The sequence below is a fragment of the Sciurus vulgaris genome (assembly GCF_902686455.1).
Source record: "Sciurus vulgaris genome assembly, chromosome: 10".
In the NCBI taxonomy this organism is placed as follows: domain Eukaryota; kingdom Metazoa; phylum Chordata; class Mammalia; order Rodentia; family Sciuridae; genus Sciurus; species Sciurus vulgaris.
Genome location: NC_136470.1, coordinates 73,706,993 through 73,728,276, shown reverse-complemented (window position 1 = coordinate 73,728,276; position 21,284 = coordinate 73,706,993). Strand labels below are relative to the sequence as shown.

The 21,284-nt window shown below is 42.9% G+C and overlaps 1 protein-coding gene across 7 annotated transcripts in view; it reads left to right on the top strand.

Annotated features, from left to right (window-relative positions):
• LOC306670615 (myosin light chain kinase, smooth muscle-like) overlaps nt 1-21,284 on the top strand; it is a 125,874-nt gene that overhangs the window by 74,744 nt on the left and 29,846 nt on the right. For all 7 annotated transcript variants that reach the window (XM_079155365.1, XM_079155362.1, XM_079155360.1 and 4 more), the window contains one exon: nt 2,832-2,999. In XM_079155365.1, the coding sequence (XP_079011491.1) occupies nt 2,913-2,999 (87 nt within the window). In that variant the 5' untranslated portion in view covers nt 2,832-2,912. The remainder of the gene's footprint in view (nt 1-2,831; nt 3,000-21,284) is intronic.

Below are 21,284 nucleotides of genomic sequence, written 5' to 3'. Positions count from 1 at the left end.
CCAGTGGTTCAAAATAGGGGCTCAGGTGCCTCATCCCTAGGTTCAAATGCCAGTTCTGTCCCCTACTGCGTGACTGAACATGGTTTGTGATCCCTAAAATGGGGACGGTAAGATTATCTGTCTCATAATGTTGTTGTGAGGAGGAAAGGGATCTGTTTATTATTTACAAAGTGTTTAGTACAGTTTCTGATTTGTTTTAAGTGCTACATAGTGTTTACTTTTGTTGTTTCCTGCTGTGGTCAGGTTGTGAGTCTTATCTTTGGGAAAGGAATTTTGTTTGCAAAGCTAATACCTTATCAGTGAAAGAGAAAGCAAGGTTTGTTAAGCAGAGAATGTACCCAGTTACAAACAAACCTAGCCACTTTGTTACTGTAATTTATACTTTAAAAGACAGAGCCCTATTTTAGTTAGATATTAAATGTAAACAAGCTAATTATATGACCCATATACCACTGTTCCTTTGTGTCCCTTTACCTGACCCATAGAGTGGAACTTAATTATGTGACCAAATAGCCAAAGAAAACGAACAGAACAGGAAAAACTAGGTGTCTCTTCCATTCAGCAGATCTGTTTCATGCCTGTGATGTGCCAGGCACAGGGAGGTCATGGTGAGTAAGACATGGTCCCCAACCTGGAGCTGCCCCAGCCTGCTCGGGCTTCCGCCTGGACTTAGGACTTGACACAGGGATACTAGGATGAGCTGCAGGTGGTGGCAGCTGGTAGCCAGTGACCTTGGCTGCAGTCTAACCACCCAACTTCTCTCAGCTGCAGCCTGCTTCTAGCCCCTGCTCTGGATGCTGGATCCCCTCATCCCCACTTCTTTTCAGAAAGCCTTCCTCCATTTATGAGAGCTGGGATTGGTTTCTGTTGTTTGCAACCAAGACCTCAGGTTTGTGCCTGCACTGACTTCACCTTCAGTCCATCTGAAGGAAACATCAGGAATTCAGAGATTTAGACACAGATTAAGGCTCATCACAGGAGTTTTTACCATAAAAGACTTAGCAGCTGTCCATATGGCCAACTACAGGGAGATAGTCAAACACCTGAAGGATGGAATACTTAAAATCAGATTTCCTTTTCTTAAATGCTTTTTTTGTTGATGGACCTTTATTTTATTTACTTCTATGTGGTGCTGAGACTCAAACCCATTGCCTCAGACATGGGAGGCAAGTGCTCTACCACTGAGCTACAACCCCAACCCTAAAATTACATTTCTTAAAAGCAGCTCTACCCCTTTGTTTTAAGAAAAACTGTCAGAAAAAAATAGGGAAAATATATGTGTGTGTGTGTGTGTGTGTGTGTGTGTGTGTGTATGTATATATATATACAGTTTGCTTTCAACCATATGACGTGTATTTTTCTATACCCATAAAAACAAAATCAGAGGGCAATGCCCCACCATTCTGTGTAATAAAGCTGGCTATTTCACATCGTTCTCCTTTGGGCTGTGTGGCTCTGGAACCTGACAGATCGGGAATCTTCCTCCATTTCTGCCAGTCATCTGTGTAACGAACAGGTTATTCCTCCTGTTTTAGCTCAGATTCCTCACTCGCAAAACGATGACTATATGTTTCATGACATTGTTACAATTAAATAGGAGGAATAAGACCTGGGGTTCTATTGCATAAAGACAGGTGGTTAACAATGATGTGTACTTTAAAATGGGGGTGGGGAGGATCTGGAGTGTTATCATCACAAAGAAATGATGAATATTTAAGGGATGGATATGCTGACTATCCTGATTGGATCATAGCATAATATATACATGTATCAAAACATCACATTATAATATATACACACCCACATATATGTCGATTTAAAATAAAGTAATAAAAAATTGAATAAGATCATCAAATACACCATACAGTGTTTGAAACAGAGCAAGCGTAGAGTAAATGATAATTAGTTTCACATATTGGTTTTTTTCCCAGGCTTTACTAAGAAACATTTATAGTTGAGAATAATTAAACATCCCCAAAGAGTTGATCAGTGCTGTAATGGGGAGCCATGTGTTACTTCTCGCTTTGGCCCCTTTGCTCCAGCTAACTGTGCCAGCCCCCAGCCACATCGTGTCTGGTCCCCCAGGCCCTGGCCTAGGAGTTTGGGCTTGAGGTATTCTTGCTAGCAATGGCATCATTTTACTCTGTCTCCTTGGGCAAGTTACTTACCCTCTCTGGGCCTTAGTTATAAATAGAGGAATCAGCTTGGATGAGCTTAAAATACCTCCCTTCTCTAATCATGGGATTTAAAAAGAATTTTTTAAAACAATCTAGTCCCTAGTCTGCTCCCTTTCCTTCATTCCACAAACTCCATCCTCCCCCCTCCCTCCCCTCCCCCAGGGTCCTTCTGTGTTAACCCGAAACTCTCCTTTTTGGTGAATGGATCCCAGTATTTTGTAGCCCTTGAGCTCTCACAGTTTGGTCAAAAACACTTTTGACTTTCTGCCACAGATGTTTCATGTAAATGCTGATTTTGAAGGGTCAGCCACTGTTCAATGCAGCTATAGATACCTGTTATAAAACCTCTGAACCATTCAGTCTCCTGTTCCTGTCCCAGTCACCCTTTCCTAGAGGAGGGGGACAGGGGACAGATAGGAAGTTCTCCAGAGGGAACTGAGGAGGCAGGCCAGGCCCCCGCAGCTGGAGTCTGGCACAGGCTCTGCCTTACCCTGGAACCTCGGTCCCAGAAAGAAGCTCCAAGTGTACACTAACCAAATGGGGTGCCTGCACCTCCTCAAGCCCACACCCCCAGGCTGGGCATGTGCCGTCTAGAGGGAAGACAGTGGTGCGCTTTGCCTCATCTGACCTGGTCCTCTTCTTTCCTGTTTGCAGTCCACGGGGGATGTGAAGTTGGTTGCCTCATCACACGTTTCCAAAACCTCCCTTAGTGTGGATCCCTCAAGGGTCGGCTCCATGCCCCTGACAGAAGCCCCTGCTTTCCTTCTGCCCCCTCGGAACCTGTGCATCAGAGAAGGAGCCACTGCCAAGTTTGATGGGAAGGTAAGAAGTATGGCTGCTCTGGAGGCTGGGGGAGGCCAGCAGGGCCTTGTCCTTACCAGGCTGGACCTGATAGCAGGCCTGGTCTAATTTTGGACTTTCGTATAAATTGGATATATACCATTTCACTCTGTTTCTTTAATTTACAGTGGACTCTGGTCTATGTTGGGGAAATTGGGAATTGAGAGGGACACACAAGTTAATTGTCCTTATACATTTTGCTGTTGATAGGTGCATTCTGGGTTCATGCCTCCTAATTATAGAATATATGACCTGGTGGCAGGAAAATACAGCTTGGGTTTAAATATGTACCCCCCGATCTTAGAGAATTGACTGTAATTTTTCTCTTGCCTTTGCTCTGAAAGGAATATTTGATTAGCTAACCTTGTGTATACACCCAGAGTAGTGAGAGGAGAGCTAGGACCCCTTTTTAAAATTCTCTTGCCTTTTGTCAATGAATCTGGGTCTCTTGCCTTGGGAAATCCATTTCTTCTTCTGCAATCGGGAACCACAATTCCTTGTCTACTTTGTGTGAAACAGAAGAAGACGTGAACGTTGAAGAGTAGCTATAAGAATAACCTAATGCTCTGCCCAGTCAGAAAACATTTTTGTAAGCTGGTGGGCTGACATCAACTCAACATGGAGATGCAGGCAGACATGGGAGAGGTTACAAGGAGCATTTGTCCTGGAATGACTCATGGGGAATCTACCCCAGGAAATGCCTTAGCTAAGAGACTTGTGTGACACTAGCAAAAGACCACTGAGGTGAAGGGAATGATGCTTTTCTTGGGTGACCCTGGGCTTACCTTTGTGCAAGTGGTAGATTTGGCCATGTGGTCATCTACAGAGTGTGCCAGGGCTGCTGCCTTGAACAGGGGCTGTGGCTGCACTGAACTGTGTGCTAAGCACAGCCCTGTCCAGTGAGGACTGTTTGCAGGTGGATCTGTCCTAAACTCCTTTTGTATCTTTTACTTGGAGAAGATTGGGGGGGAATTGTTGGGGGTGTTTGTGGCTGTATCAGTGTGAGGGCTCTTTTCCATTGCCCTGGCTGGTCTCCATCCTCTCTTCCCCACAGCAGGCAGGAAGGAAGTGATAGGAGCAATCAGTCCCTGGTGTTCAGAAATGGTTTAGATGACCATAAAAAGGAATGAAGTACTGATTCATGCTGCAGCATGGACAAACCTTGAAAAATTATGTTAAGTGAAAGAGACCAGATATGAATTCATATTAAATAGCCAGAGTGGAACTCTCTATCAAAACAGAAAGTAGATTAGTGATTTCCAGGGTCAAGGAGGAGAAAGGGATAGGACATGAATGCTAGTAGATACAGGGTTTCTTTTTGGGATGATGATACTCTTTTGAAATTAGAGGCAGTGGTTGCACATCTTTGTGGATATATTTATAAAATACTGAATTATACACATTAAAAATTAGAAATAAACATTTAATAAATGCCTTAGACAACAAAACTGATCTTGTCTCCATCCCAACCCTCTTGCCATATTGCTTCTGATTGACAAGCTCCTTCCTTGATTCAGACAAGTGTGGAGAAGACATGGCTTACCTTCCCTACATCTGATGGCAGCTTTGCTTCCTTTGCTGCCTGCAAATTGTGAAGGGCCATGTCTTTAAATTATGCAATTAGAAACTTCACAGAGAGAGCAGTGGCCCAGTAATCAGCATGCCCAAGCTTTTATACCTTCTATGAATCTAAGGTTTCTTTATCTGAGGAAAAACATCTGGGGATTTCTGGCCCCTGGGGTGTGAGAAGAAAAGCCTCCAATGATCTGAAAACCTCCCACTAGGCCCCGCCTCCTAAGTTCCCACCACCTCCCTATAGTGCCACCAGCTAAGGACCACACATGGGCCTTTGGGCACCTATTCAAGATCCAAACTGTGGCAAAGTAAACTGTATTCTTAAAATACAGTATTCTTAGCAGGAAGAGTAATGCAGAAAGTATCACAATACCAGACCTCAAACTATACTACAGAACAATAGTAACAAAAACAGCATGGTGTTGGCACCAAAATAGACTTGTAGACCAGTGGTACAGAATAGAGGACACAGAGACAACCCCATATAAATACAGTTATCTCATACTAGACAAAGGTGACAAAAACATACAGTTGAGAAAAGATAGCCTCTTCAACATATGGTGCTAGGAAAATTGGAAATCCATATGTAGTAAAATGAAACTAAACCCCTCTCTCTCACCCTGCACAAAACTCAACTCAAAATGGATCAAGGTCCTAGGAATTAGACCAGAGACCCTGCACCAAATAGAAGAAAAAGTAGGCCCAAATCTTCATCAATTCAGTTTAGGACCAGACTTCCTTAACAAGACTCCCAAAGCACAAGACATAAAAGCAGGAATCAATAAATGGGATGAATTCAAACTAAAAAGCTTTTTCTCAACAAAGAAAACAATCAACAATGTGAAGAGAGAGCCTACAGAGTGGGAGAAAATCTTCATCACACATACTTCAGTTTGAATGCTAATCTGAAGCTCCTCTTTCTATTGGGGGACTTGAGGGACTGTAGTGACACTTTAGCTGAACCTCATGTCCATACTTTTTTTTTGAGATGCTCCAAACTCACGGTATTCACCTCTGTGGCCTCAGCCCCTCACAGCCTTTAGGATTTTCCCACTTTGTGGCATATACTTTGGACAGCACTCGCATGACCCACTGCCAATCCCTCTTGCCCCTGTTCTTCCATGCTGGAGGCCACTTGAGGAGCTTCCTTTGCAGCTCAGGGTGACCAAGTGACACATTCAGGCTGAGGTCATCAAGGGAGCTTCTGGGAAAGCTTTTCCTTTTCCAATTAAAAAAGAAGATGAAGAAAGACACCCCTGTGCTCTCATATTCCACCCTTGCCCTGCTTCCTGCCTTGAATACAAATGTAATGCCAACTGTCAGGCAACCATTTTAAAATCAGGAGGCAAAAAGGCAGCACACCAAGGATTGGTGGAAGGCAGGAGGATAGCAGTAGAGGGCACATAAAGACCAGCATGAAGAGACAGAACTCCTGAGGATCAAAGACTTTCCAAGGTAAGACCTTTGGCTGTGGTTATTCACACAGGACATTTTACAAAGAGTATTCCTAAGTGATAAGCATCTAATGATATGCATGGAGAGATAGCCTCCTCCTAATCCATGGGAATAAGTAGGGAAGAAGATGTCACACAGGAGGAACTAAAAAACTCTTTCGAACCCTTACCAAACTTACACTCAGTGATGAGGGTACCTTAATCTGAATTGAATATGGTCTTGCAGTTGAAACATTCTAGAAGAATTCATTCTTCCCCGGCTGTGGCCACTCAACTTGACCCAGCAAGGCCGGGAAGAAGAAGGACCAGGAAGTCATCCCTGGGGCTAAGTGCTGAGCTAATGTTTTTATGGAGCAACTACTCTTTTATCAGGTACTGATTTGGCCTAAGCTGCCTCTTTTCTTCTCTTTCTTTTGCTCTGCCAGCCCAAAGCTCAAAAATATATCTTCAGAAAATCATAGAACCTTGGCTCCTTATCACATTATCACCACCATTAGACCCAGGCAGTTTGAGCCACTGCCTTGAACCCACATTCTAGAAACTCCTGTTCCTTCATCCAGCTTTGCCCTCTCCACCGGGAAGGGAATCTGTCAGCCCACCATTATGGCTACTAGAATCAAACTGTCCCCCATGTGCTCAGCACCCAGGAATTTCTACAAGATGGCCCCGAGCACACTTACAAGGCATTTGTGTTCCTGCGTGTCCTGGAGGACCACAGTCAGGATGTAAGGAGGGTGGAAAGATAAGTGCCCAGGGCTGTGCCACCACACACTGCCCATCAGCACCTGGGGCTTCATACCAGGGCCCCCCAGTGTCAGGGGTGGACTGAGTCACCTCTGGCCATTCTTCTGCCCGTGAAGGCAGTTGGACTACTGATGGGCTGCTTTCCTCACCACAGAGTGATGGTAGGAAAGTGCTAAAATGACTGGAGATTTCTTCCCTTCTACGCTGGAATTCATTCTTAAAAAAAAAAAAAAAAAAAAGCAAACATGGCGACAGGGCCTGGCTGTGCTGCAGATCTGAGGAGCTAACACTTCCTTGCCACTTGAGAAGTGCAGCCCAAATGAGCTTTCAGCCTCTGTGTCTGCTGACGTGGGCTTCATGACAAAAGGATAAGTCTGGCCTGCTCACGGCATGTGTAGTTTTAAGCTGAGGAGGTGGGGAAAGAAAACACGAGAAAACCTGACCCACGGAAGCAGTAATGACTTTCCAGTGTCCTCTTTAACCAGTACAGCGTTCTCCGCCTAGTGCCTTCTTCATAGTTCACTTCCAACTCAGAAGTGCTGACTGTTGCCCTTGGTGCCTTGAGAAATCCCGAGGACGTTTCTGGGCTGCTTTCTGTCCTCGGGAGTCTTCTCGATGTGTCTCTGTTGAAGAACATGTGCGTATAAAACAGCAGGCTATGACTGTGATTAGATGCTTGAATACACTCAATCAACAGTTTCTTACTATAGGAATTTAGAGGTGATTAGGTTGAGGCTTGGAGAGACTTGAAAACTGGTTTCTACCTTCTGCCCTCCCAGTATATCCTTCCTGCTATCACTTAAGTGATGCAGGTCTGACTGAGCCACGTCCCTGCTTCACATCCTTGACCTTGAGTAGCTCCCCATTGCTTGATGTTCTTCAGCAGTGCTTCAGAGTCCTCCTAGGACCAGCCCACAGCTTGCCAGCATTCACCCCTTTTCTCCCCTCTTCCATCCAACATAGCTGAGCTCTGGTCCCCTCGCTGGCCAGTGTGTACACAATACGGGTGCTCCATTCTGAATTGCTCCGGGGAGAGAAGGTAAACAAAGAAAATATTTTATCTCCTTAATGGATTGGGGTTAGGAATGGGACAGCATATGCTAGAAAGGGAACTAGCATTGCTAATGGCTTATTGGGGCCAGGCATGTCATCCTGGTCATATTATCCTCACAAGGTAGCTTTTATCCCCACCTTTTGCAGAGGAAGAACTTGGGTGGGAGCTCAGGGATTACAGATCCTGGTGCAAGGTCACACCAGGAAGTGATGAGCCAGTCCTTTGGGATCCAAATCTCCTGCCCTCTGTACCATATGAAGTCACCCTTTCATGTGTCTCATTGGTCCTCGAATTCCACCACTGTTCTTACTCATCTTTGTGCCTCGAGAATAGTACAATGTCTGCCTCATGATGGGTACTCAAGAGGTGTTTGATGTCCTGACGAGAACCAAGATGGCACAGTCTGAGACTCTAGCCACTTCCAGCCACGTCCCCAGGGTGCTGATTCTCACCGTTGTTCCCTCCCACCCGCATTCCTGATCTCCTGCTCCCTTCCTTTCCTCAGTGTCAAGAATGCTCTCTCCCACTCTTTTCTGACACCTGGGATTGAAGCCAGGGCCTCACACTGGCTAGTCAAGTGCTCTACCACTGAACTACATCCCAAGCCCTTTTCATTTTTTTGTTCTGAGGAACTTGCAATCCTCCTGCCTCAGCCTCCTAAGTAGCCGGGATTATAGGTGTGTACCACTGCACTTGGCCTCCTCTCCATTGTATTGATTTAAATTCTATTTCCTTTAGAGTGCTTTCCTTTAGTATGTTTGGGTATTAAAAACATTAGAGTACAGAATAACCATGGTTATAGGATGTTTAATATTCCCACTAATCATGTAAGATTAGTCGTGAGCAATAGTCACAGGAAAGAGTGGACTGCTTTGGCCTTTGAAATGTATCATTTACTAGCCTATGCCTATAACTTTGTTATGAAGAGAAAATAATTTAAATGTTAAACTATTTTTCAAACAAAATTTCAAAGTTCTTTCCCTTGATCCTTAACTTCCACTCTCCAGAGGTAGCTACTGTAAACAATTGCAACATCCTTCCGGAAATATTCTATGTAAATATGAGCATATATCTGAATATTCTTTTTACACACAAATAAGCCTATGTGCATATGCTGATCCGCAACTGGCTCTTTTTACCCACAGCATCTGGCATTCTTTTTTTTAAATATTTTTTTTAGTTGTAGATGGACACAATACCTGTATTTTTATTTATTTATTTATTTATATGTGGTGCTGAGGATTGAACCCAGTGCCTCGCACATGCTAGGCAAGTACCCTACCTCTGAGCCACAACCACAGCTTTAATCTGGAATTCTTTTTTCACATCAGTACATAGATCCACCAGACAGATCTAGTTCTGAACTTCCTAACCCTCGGTTGCACTCTCTGAGTTTCTATAATGCTTCTGTATATGACTCATTTTTACCCTTTATCAATTTATAATTTTGTTAGTGTTTATTATCTTTTGCTTCCTAAATGAGTGAGTTATTCAAGATCCAGAGCTACACTGTTGAATGGGAGAGCCATTAGCCATGTGTGGCTATTTAAATTTAATTTAAGATTAACTAAAATTAAGTAAAATTGAAAATGCGTTCCCTCAGCCACACTAGCCATATTGTAAGTGCCCAGTAGCCACAGAAGGCTAAAAGCTACCATGTGAGACAGTTCAATACTGAACATATCTGTTGTCACAGAAAATGATATTGGACAGGGCCAATCTAGAGCATTCTTATGCTTAATTCAGTTCTTAAGTATTGATTGTGAACCACAGCTAGAAGATACATTAAGAATAGTTGTTATATGTACAATAAAAACATGTCATTAAATTTTTAAAAATGTACTCAGAGTATAAGATTTATCCAGAGAATAGTGTCATCTCTTGATGAGAGAATCTTTGTTTGCCTCAGTATCCCAGCAAGGTTGTCTGTGCTCCCAGATTTTCATGGCTGTCTGTTCTAGGTGTCTGGTATTAAGCTACCTGAGTGTCACAGATTTCCTGAAGAACCAGAAGGGGCAATGGCAAGACAAGTATTGCTGAAACATTACAGTTTCCAGCAGCTGGTGACCACTTCAGGTGCAAAATGATGGACAAAACAGGCTTATTAATTTTCCTCCCTTCCACATATGCAATTGAAATAAAAAAATTCAAAAGAGTGAATTCAGAGCAGCCCTGTAAGCATAAGAGGGCATTTGTGGATGAGTTTCGGCAGAAGTGAGAGCCTTTAATTCAACATTGAAGTATTTCAAGATTAGGAGTGGACTGTGGAGCAGAAATCAGGGGGAAGGCAGGAAGAATTCTTTACCAACCATCAATTTGGGGAGAAAATTAAGCTCATAATGTAGATATGAGTCAATAGCTCAGAAAAATAAAATCATTTTTCTTTGTCATGAGGTATAAATGAATTGGGTGTGCTGCCCACTTGTGGGATGGCCCCTCTAAGTGAAACCTGCTCAGACACACATCCCACATGGAACTTATAGTCAGCCCCTTACTCAAGGAGACAGGATGATACCTGAGTAGCAGAAAATCCATCTCAGCTACCCACATTTGAAAAATAGTCCTCTCGTCATTGATTGTGAATAGCTAATTCATGGTTACCAGACGTTGGAGCAAACAGATACATCATAAAGTATTGCTATCAAGAAAATTCTTCCCTTTTTAAAATCAACCCATAGATACAGCTCAAAAGTATTAATTGTAGTTACAGAAGAGAAAGTGAATTCTGTAAGCTTTGGCAAGCCAAAAGTAGTGGTGAATGGTAGAGACAGAAAAAGAGGAAGAGCAAATCATGGGGATACTAATGTCTTCATTTTACGTGATGGGAAAGGAAGAGGTACCGTGTAAAATGGAAGGATCAAAAGACAGAAGTTTAAACTGTGGTATATATATACTATGGAATATTACTCAGCCATAAAGAATGATAAAATTATGGCATTTGCAGGCAAATGGATGAAATTGGAGAATATCATGCTAAGTGAGATAAGCCAATCTCAAAAAGCCAAAGGACGAATGATATCGCTAATAAGTGGAGGTTGACACATAATGGGGGGGAGGGAAGGGTTAGAGTTAGGGTTAGGGAGGGGGGCAAGTATGGAGGAAGGAACTACTGTATAGAGGGTAAAGAGGGGTGGGAGGGGTGGGGGGAAGGGAAAAAAATAACAGAATGAATCAAACAACATTGCTCTATGTAAATTTATGATTACACAAATGGTATGCCTTTACGCCATGTACAAACAGAGAAACAACATGTATCCCATTTGTTTACAATAAAAAAAAAAATAAAAAAAATAAAAAATAAAAAAAAAAAGAGGTTTAAGTCTACAGGTTAAGATCATGATCACAGAGGTAAAAAAATGGTCAGATCTTGGGTCACATTTGGCACAGAGATCTTTTGTGTTTGTCCAGTGATATTCTCAAAAAGTTCAAGCCAAGATTTACACATGAGAAGATGGACACACAATCCATTTGTAAGTGACTTTTCTTTAAAAGAAAGAGAGAGGGAAGGGGAGAAAGGAAGACACAGAACTGGCACCATTTCTGCATGGCTGCACTTGCTCAGTGGGTGCCATCCGCTGTGTCTGAGCATGTCTTTTCCAGGTTGCTCCATCCCCACCATTCCCAGCCATCTCCCAACACTAAGGCCATTGTCTGTTGCCAACTATGACTTTGCTGTTTCCCTGCCCTTCGGTATTCATAGTGGGACAGCAGAAGACAGGCAGAAACAACCTCGAGACATTCCTTGTGCAGGCTCACTTTCTATGCTTGGGTTTCCTGCCCAAGCTCTTGAATTTGAGATCGTGCCACAAATGTCCAATAAGAAATCTAAAAATCAAGACAGAACTGGCAAGAGGGAGGTAGCATTTGTCAGAGAAGTTCTTCATCATTCATTGTGATGGGTGTTGTTTAAATTCTAACACAGAGATATAGACACCTGGAAGTTGAAGGTAAAATGGTGTTTACCAGAGTGAGGCAGGGGACAGGGAGGGATGGGGCAAGACCAGTTAGTGCTAAGTTATATTTAGCAGCAAGAAGCTCTGGGGTGCTTAGGCTGGCCATGGAGAACAGTAATGTACAGTACATTTAAAAAGCCTGAAGAAAGGAACTTGAAAGTTTGTATCATAAAGGAATGATCAGTGTTGGAGGAGATTGGTTTGACCTGATTTGAACAATATATAATGTATTCATGTATCAAAACATTCCGTGGTACCCCACTAATATGTATAGTTTTAATATTTTATGTATTAGTTAAAATAAATTAAAAAGAAATAGAGACTATTATTTAGAATCACAGAATTAATGATAAGAATAGAAAGATGATTTCAAAGGTCTTATCTGGAAAGTGATACTTTGGCAGGGAGCAGAAAAAGTAAGAGAGAGAAATCTTTTGCCAGTTTATACTCAACTTTCACCTCTTGCTTTAGATGTGTTATTATTTTGCTGGGTTTATTTTAAATAGGAGATAGGAACTACTTCTGTATTGTTTAAAAAATGTTTTTAGTTGTAGATGTAGTATTTCCCACTGAGCTACAACCCTGGCCCCAACTCCTGTAATTTTCAAAAGCATAATAAAACTGCCTGTAAAAAAAAAATTGGTACACTTATCAGAGTTCATTGTCCGGATTCTACCTGCTAAATGGTCAAATACAAATACACAATTTACAGTGAAAAATGTAGACAAAGTTTGGGCACAGAAAAACATATAACTGGCCCTAAAATACATGACACAACATTGCTGACAATTAAACAAATGGAAATTAAAAGTACCTTCCAAGTATTTATGTAGCTGAAAATCTGGGAAATTAAAAGACACCAAGAACCCACTACTAGGACTATAGGAGACAGGTGAAGTTGCCTTTGCTGAAAATGCCAATTATTGATTATAGGGGCAATAAACCACTGGTACACTTTGCCAAGAATTCTGCTTTTGACACTATAACTTAACTTTTAAAGGAGAAGATAAAAAGTAGCTGGTTCAAAGATGTTCAGAGCACTATATATTAACTGCAAAAAAAAAAAAAAAAAAAAGAACCAGTTTGTGCTCAGAGGGCCATGATCATTAAACAAACACATTGATATGGCAGATACTACATCATCACATAGTCAGCATTTTCAGTAGCCACCTCCATAAATGAAAATGTATGTAACATAAAGTGGAAAGAAAGTTGAACTACACAGACCCATCATAACTGCATGGAAACATTGAGTGTTCACTACACACAATTAGAAGTGGATTTGGAACCATGTAAATAGAGTTGTTTTTGTTGGAAGTTCTCTAAGTATCAGGTTTTAAAATTTCTTGGTGACAGTTTACCTAAAAGGAAAGCTGGGGGCTGGTGCCCTCTGAATACATAGGTCTCCCTGCTAGTAAAGCCTGTGTGCTACTATTATTTTAACTGTTTCCAATGATCTCCACTGTCTTCTTTGAAATGAAAACAAAGTTGAGTGGCAAAATAAGCAATGAGAGGTGGAGAACCCAGATTAGGTTTTCCTTCTCTCACTGTGCATTCAAGTGGCCAGAAGGTCCAAGAGTGCTGGGCTGGCGTGGGCTAGAGGGAGGTCACTGAGGGTTGGCACATTCATCCCCATTCAGGCATTTTCTGCAGAACTCAGGATGTTCAGCTTCCTTACTGTATGCAACTTTCTTCCAAATTCAAAGTTAATGATAAAGATGCTACTTTTGTTTTAAAAAATTAAAAATGACCATGAGTTGAGTTTCCTCTGTGTTCTGGACAGTGGGATTACAAAGAAAAAACAAACATGCCCACCACCTTCAGTGATCTTGCAACTAATGAATTGTGGATTTTGGCAACAAAATTAAATTTTTTCTCCTCTCTGAATTCTTTTCCAGCTCTTATATCCTATTCTATTCTCTTGTATTGCCACATTGTGGGAGGGTTATAGTCTGCGCTTTACAATTTAGAATTTAATTAGGTGACTGACAAAAATGGCTGTGGAAAGAACCCTGGACTGGGGTTCTGATTGTACCTGGTTGCCTTAAACCTTTCCAACAACCCACTGTGACCCTGTCTGGTTCTTTCTTCTACAGTCATGGTTTAGATGATCCTTAAGGTCCTTTGTGATCTAAAATTCTGTGACTTACATATTATAGTGTGTGATCTCTATTTCATAGGTCTAATTTTTAAAAAAGAGCACCTTAGTTCCAGCTCCTGATAGCTGCCCAGAAAAGAGAGATTGTTTTTGTTCAGTCTACAAATTTTCTAAACATTAATCTCTTACCCCATTAATATCCTGCATTTATTACCAAATAGATTTTGAGTGTTTGGATTTGATTCATTTAACTGATGTTTGATGAACATTTTATGAGGAGCTAGACAGTTGTCTAGTACTTGGTGTGTTTGAGGAAGACTGGACCATCATCTGGAAGGACTGTAGAATTTGGTATCTGTACATCAGGTTGGGAGCTGTACTAAATAATCCTTTCAAAAAATATTTATTTATTTTTGCAGCTGCAGATGAGCAGCATGCCTTTATCTTATTTGTTAATTTTTAGGTGGTGCTCGGGATCCATCCAGTGCCTCACATGTACTAGGCAAGCACTCTGCCACGGAGCTACAAGACCCAGGCCTGGACCTTTATAATCTTGACAGTTATTTCCATCTTTAACATTTTATTATCTTGTTCAGAGTCTGTTTGTGTCTTGGCTATAGTGTTTTCTTTATAGTTTGATTCGATCGTCTTATTTTTAATAATATACTGCACATCTGTGTAGCATTTTATGGTGTACGAAGCCCTTCTAGATGGAGAGTAGTGAGAACTTATTACCTCTCTCCCATTCCTCAGCACTTAAGAAAAGACACACAGGTAAAATGGAGTGAAACAGACACAGGGAGGGCCAGGGACTCTCAGGACACAGTGCTCCCCAGGAAAGTTTGATGAGGAATGAGGCAGGGTCTGATCACCTTCTCTGAATTAAATCTGAGTCTCCTACAGGCTAACGTGCCAAGATGGCCTTGTGTACCCAGGCATTCCTCCCTTACCCTCTTCCTGGCTTAATCTCTCATGAGGTTCTTCCTAGCAAGCTGCCCTCCTGGGCTTTTGAGTCTAGGCTCTGCCTGGCATTCAGCTTTCTCTACGATGTGGGGCCAATTCCCTGAACCTGCCCTCTTCCCAACTGGCTTGTGCTGAGCCCCTGTCCCCTGAGCAGATCCTGGGCTCTGCCTGGTGGAGTCTGTACCCAAGACTATCAGAATGCTGCCCAACCTCTTCCAAATGTCACCTCTGGCAGGAAGCCAGTTTCCCTGTGGATCACACTGGGTCTTTCTTATACTGTAACTTTGGTTGTGTGTTCTGGTTATTTAGGTGCTATTCACTAGAATGGGGGCTCCTTGAGAAAATTTCCTACTTATCTTTGGTTTCTTCACAACCTCCAGGATGGAACTCTGGCCATCGTAGATATTCAGATAAGTCTGGTTAGGTCATTGCTGAGCAAAGATCACTTTAAATATATCAGGGCATTCAACCAGCCTAGTGATGCCAAAATGCCATCATTTGCCACCTTCTTTGGCCATCTGTGTGTTGGTTACCATAGGGAGCTGGCTGCTCTTAGGACTGCCAGCATGATCTGAAAGGAGGGCAGGGCTATTGGTTATGTGCCTGAGTCTTGTCTCTACTGCACTCTGACCTCTGGACTTTAGTTTCTTCATCTATAAAATGAGGAGATCACACTAGCTGACTTCCATGCCCTTTCCTGCTCTGATGTTCCATGATTTCATATGAATAAAAATGTAAACGAGATTTTGGAATAAAGTCCTAGTGGTTCTATTAGTGTGCTCACCAGCTGACCCCCAGTGCTATGTGACGGTTGTGATGCTCAGGAGACTCACTTGAGTGGGTAGTGTGCAGGTTGATTCTCTTTAGTAACTGCTAGCTGTACACAGGTTATTTGCTACCCCTGGAATATAGAGAAGACAGAAACTAAGATAATGTCCCTACATTCAAGGGATTCACATCCTTAATTTGCTGTGGCTCTAGATCTACATGTCCCATACCTATTCACACACGTTACTTGAGTGCTGAATGCTGTGTGGGAAGGTAGGAGGGACTCTCTGACACCCCAGTCAGCCCTGATGGTCCCTTCAAGTCCAATCACTGTCTCCTGCCTCTGCTTCAGAACTCTCCAAATGAGGGGTGATGGGGGTGGGCAGTGATGGTGAATAGATACCTATCTCCTGGCAGCTGGCAGAGAAAAGGTGAGGTTGAGGAATAGACCCACCCGTTTGTCTCTCATTTGGTGACATTCTGCATCCCCAGGCAGCTGCTCCATTTGATGCAGGTCCCTCTTACTCAGAGACCCCAACAGGTAGGGTAGACGCAGCAGTAGGGCAGTGTGGGACCTGCTGAGAGCTAGAGTTTAGGTGGCTGGTGTAGCAGTGCAGCATCCCTAGCCTGTGAAGTGTGAAGGACTTGGCTCAGCCCAGCCCCCAAACCCTGGGAAGCCTGACAGGGGACTGAAAAATGAGCCTGGAAGAGTTGGAGCCAGGAAAGCAAGGAAAATCAAATCAAATCTGGATCCTGGTTTAAAAGGCATTAGGCTGAGGGGAGCCAGGCACCTGAACATACTTTCCGCAGCCTGTCACACTGGCTTGCATCATTGAAGCAGGGAGGGGAAGGGGGAAAAGGAGCCCGTGGAGACTGGTTTCTCTGGCTGCAGCCCCCCATGGCCAGGCTGCTCGCCCTGCAGGCACCCCTCTCAAATCCCCTACCCTTGGGCCAGAGAGTGGGGGAGATCTGCCCCTGCTAAGTCCAGAAAGGAGAGGGGAGGGACTGTTTCTGGAACAGTCTAGCATCAGTCAGTCCCCCACACGTATAATGAACATATCAGTACATGATTAATAAATTATCTGGGGAAGACCTCTTTTGTAATGAAATCAAATCAGTCTCCACATGCATGCTTCATTTGGAGTTTGCATTGATTTCTGGACACCTTTATGCCTGCATCATTAGTGGAGGTAATTTGTAGTGAGTGTTTCTTAAAGTTGGGTCCATCTGGGCTGAGGTTGTGGCTCAGTGATAAAGTGCTCGCCTAGAAGGTGTGAAGCACTTTGTTTGATCCTCAGCACCATGTAAAAATAAATAAAATAAAGGTATTGTGTCCATCTACATCTAAAACTTTTTTTTTTTTAAAAGTGGTGTCCATCAAAATCCACTGGCCACCCAGACCCACCAAGGTGAGACCAAGTTACCTGCATTTGAACATACTATCCCAAGGCAGTCTATTCTAAGAAGCCACTAAAGTAAGAGCTGTTGGTCTCTAGATGGAAGCAAAAGTTATACTGCCCATGGAGGAAGACATGGGAAGTGATTGAGCAAGGGAGGAGGGAGGCTGGCCTTGGGCGTCTTGCCTAACTTCACTTCTGACAACGGTATGCCTGACAATCTTGTGTCATGGAAGGGCTGTCTAAGTTATGGACTGTTAAGATCAATGATCCTCAGCCTTTTATTTTTCATTACCATCCTCCTAAGGAGCCCCTCAATGAAAATTTAATTCCTTATTTATACTCTCTGCTTATGTACTGTAGAATACATTGATATGTGCTTTATACCTAAAAGGAGATTATTTTTGCTTTCTCTCCCAGAACCAATTTTTATGCCCTAAGGGGTAGTTTCACCCCCTTTAGGAATGCATCAAATAGATAAATTTTTATAATCTTAGAATCTTCTACTGGAGTAAAGGTGAGGAACCAGAAGAGCAGAGAGAAATTATGGGCAGTAAATAATAAGCCTGGGGTAAGCATAGCATACAGAACTGAGTATTGAACAATCCTAAATAGTTACTAGAGATGGGCTACAAATTTGTAAGCTGCTTAGAAATCATTTTGACCTTTAAAAATAAACCCATTTGCTGGGAAGATGAAATTGCAAGACCAAATTGAAAGGAACTCTAGAGATGTGTGAACATTTACTTGTGCCTAAGTAAGGGAACTGTCTGAATTTTAAAGGCATTGAGACATGCTGTATGGGCAGGACAGTGAGGACCTGACTCTGTCTCTGCTCTGCCATCCTCTCCTTTCCTGAGCTCAGGTCAGGACTAGAGTGTGGTTAAATACCTCTGGGAGACCCAGTTCACCTTGACCTCTTTTTTCAGGAAGCAGTGGCCAGCTCTGTACTTGTAAACAAGTGCCTGCCAGAGCTCAGCTAAACATAAAACATCAGGGTGGGAAAACAAGCAGCTCTGTGCATTAGGGTGATGGAAAGAGTAGAAAGAGCACAGACTTTGCAGCTGGGCGGTCTGGGTCTGGTCTTCTGCTCACTTCGCTAAGACCCATAGGTCAGACTTGATATTTAATTCAGAACCGTCTTTCACTGACTGTGACTTCAGGTAATTTGCCTAGCTGCTAAGTTGTTCTCCTGTCAATAAAGTGGGGATAACACTACTTATTATGGCATTATTTAAATGAAATATTTCTACTGCAAGTGTAATATAGTAAGTGCTTAGTAGCTTTAGCCATAATTAAAATCATTCATACTATTTTGCATCCTGCTTTTACCCAATACCCTGTCAATGTAATTTTAATGGTTAACATTCCATTAAATTTGATATGCCACCATTTACTGAATCATTTTCCTGTTGGCAATTTATTTAGGTGGTTTCTAATATTTCCTTTTATAAATTAAAATAGGATGGACATCTTTGTATGTGAAGCTTTTGATTCCATATTTAATATAATTTCCTGGGGATTGATTAGTTGGCAGTAGAGAGATTAATGAAACAAAAGATTTAAAAATTATTCAGCTCAAGTGCTTTCCAAAGGGGTAGTCTCCTGCTTGTACTACCGTCAGAAAGGGATGAGACACATCAACAATTACCATGGCTCATCTACTCCCTGGTCTGTGAGATTCCACCTCACTTTGTCAGTTTGGGGGACTTCCCTCCACCAGCTATTTTAGCCCTGGCTCTTCCCTGGAAATGCCAGCCTGCTGTCTGAGCTGGGATACTTGTCTAGACTTCAGTCTTCATCTGCCCACCAGCTTGCCCTCCTCATTGTGGTGCCAGATGGGAACCAGCAGGGTCTAGAAGTACCCGGCAGTCAGAAGGGTGGAGGCAGGAAGCAGGGGAGTCTAGTCCAAGCTGGAGACCCACAGTGAGGTCTGCTGCAGTGGCAGGGGAGCCAGGAAGCAGCAAGCAGACTTGCGGGGGTCAGACCTCTTCATCCTGGTGGTCAGAAAGCTCCAGATAGCCCAGGAGTCAGGATGCTGAACTGCCTAACAAAATGCCTGATACATAGTAGGTGATTAAAAAAAAAAAAAAAAAAAAAAAAAAAAAAAAAGACTGGACAGGGGGACAACAGAAGAGGTTCAAGGATTGCTGTGAGTGAGGTGAACCATCTTCTTCCTGGAGGTTCATTGACTTTGACCCACACAGGATAGGGTAGACCTCCTCATTTCAAGTGCAGAGATTTCCCCAGCCACATAGGGTCAAGTATTGAACTGCTCAGTAATCTTCCTCTTTGTCTCGTTCCTTCTCCACGCATCATAGCACCGGCCCACATTTTCATTAATTTTAATCTTCCCATTGGAATCATATTCTTATTCAGTTTGTCAATTTGCTTCTTTGGGCCGCAGATTAGGAGCCTTCAGGATGGATACTGTCTCCCCCAGAAGAGAGGGAGCTTCCCAAGGCAGGTACCACATCTGCTCTATTGACTCTGAAATAGGTGTGCAACAAATACAGGCAGCCCTCTATATCTGCAGGTTCTGCAACTGTGAATTTAACCAACTGCAGATTGAAAATACTCAGAAACAAAATGCATCTGCACTGAACATTTACAGACTTTTCTTTCTCATCATTATTCACTAAACAATAGTATAACAGCCATTTGCATAGGTATTATAAGTAATCCAGAGATGATATACTGCTGTTTTATATAAGGGACTTGAACATCTATAGAGTTTGGTATCCATGGGGGGTCCTGGAACCAGTCCTCCATGTATATTGAGTGACACCTGTACTGGATGAGATTCTGAGAGACATGAAACACCAAAGACTCAGTTCTTGCTCACTAAATGTTGATACCCTGACTGAGGGACAAAAACGTCCATGCATGCCTCTGCCTTCACTGAACTTGTATTTATTTTCTAGAACTGACCATGTTGAATCTGCCTTTTCTATATCCCCCATTACAGCAGTGTTCCCAGTGGGTGGAGACTAATCCTTAACCATCTTTTTATCCCCAGTGTTTAACACAGTAGCAGAGGAGGATGTTCTAGAAACCTTCATCCACAAGATGAACCAACACTGGTTAGTGAACCAGACCCTGTGTTCTATGTTCAGTGTTTAAAATACTACAAAATATGCAACAAAAACTGTAGTCAAGGGGTTGAGGTTGTGACTCGGTGGTAGAGCTGTATAAAGCACTGGGTTTGATTCTCAACACCGTATATAAAGAAGTGAATAAAATAAAGCTTCATCAACAACTAAAAAATATTTTTAAAAACTACAGGCAAGAAGAGTTCAGAAGAACTCATGGAGAAGATGTCATCATCCTTAGACCTTTCTAGGAGTCATTCATTTATTCAATTACAAAATAAACAAAGGTGCTTAATAGTGCTGTTGAAGAGTATACGCTGGGGAGCAGCAATGGAATACCTTGCCAAAGACTAGGATGTCTTGGTGTAACTTTTTGATAATTGGAACTTCCTTGCCTGTGATTCCATCTGCCTCCCCTCAAATATGGTGGACTATAGTGGAACAAGCCTGAATTTGGGGACGTTTTACATCTGGAGGCCAGACATCCTTTCCCTACATCCTTGTATGGCAGGAGGAGGAGCAGCCTCACCTCTGGAGGCCTGCAGTATGGTCTCCACTGACTCCATGGAAGCCCATAACCCCAGCCTGACCTGCTGGTGGGTTGTTTAGGAGGAGGGCTGAGAAGTGACAGGGAAAACGTTTCTTGTGCAGTTCATGAGTTAAGAGAATATTACTTAATTGTGGGTTTGATGGAAAACATTATGTGAGGTTGGTTCTGATCTTTCCAGAGATCTGCCAGCAACCTCAGAAGTGGAGCCTTATTGAAAACAGCTGGGGAGAAGGTTGGCGCCTGGCCTCTCCTTGCTTTTCCATGCCCTAGAGCTGTCTTGCTCTGTGGACCGAGCTCAGCCCCAGGTCTCTGCCAAAGGCCCTGGCGGCCACAGCCCGGGACAGGAGTGACTGTGCCCAGCTAGAGTCTCCAGCTTGAAGGTTGAAACCAGTTGAACCTGAGGGAGGATTTGGCCAGGCCACCAGCTGGTATTTCTCACAGGGCTTGGAGTTAACCACTGGCTGGAGTCCTTGCAGTATGTATTAACTAGTAAGAGATTCTCTTGGCATGAGTCGGGCACCTTCTGGATGCTGATGGATGGGTCACGTTATCCTTTGAAGTCCTCTCTACTGTCCCGCTGGGCACCAGCTATAGTGAGGAGACCTCAAAGCCCAGTGTC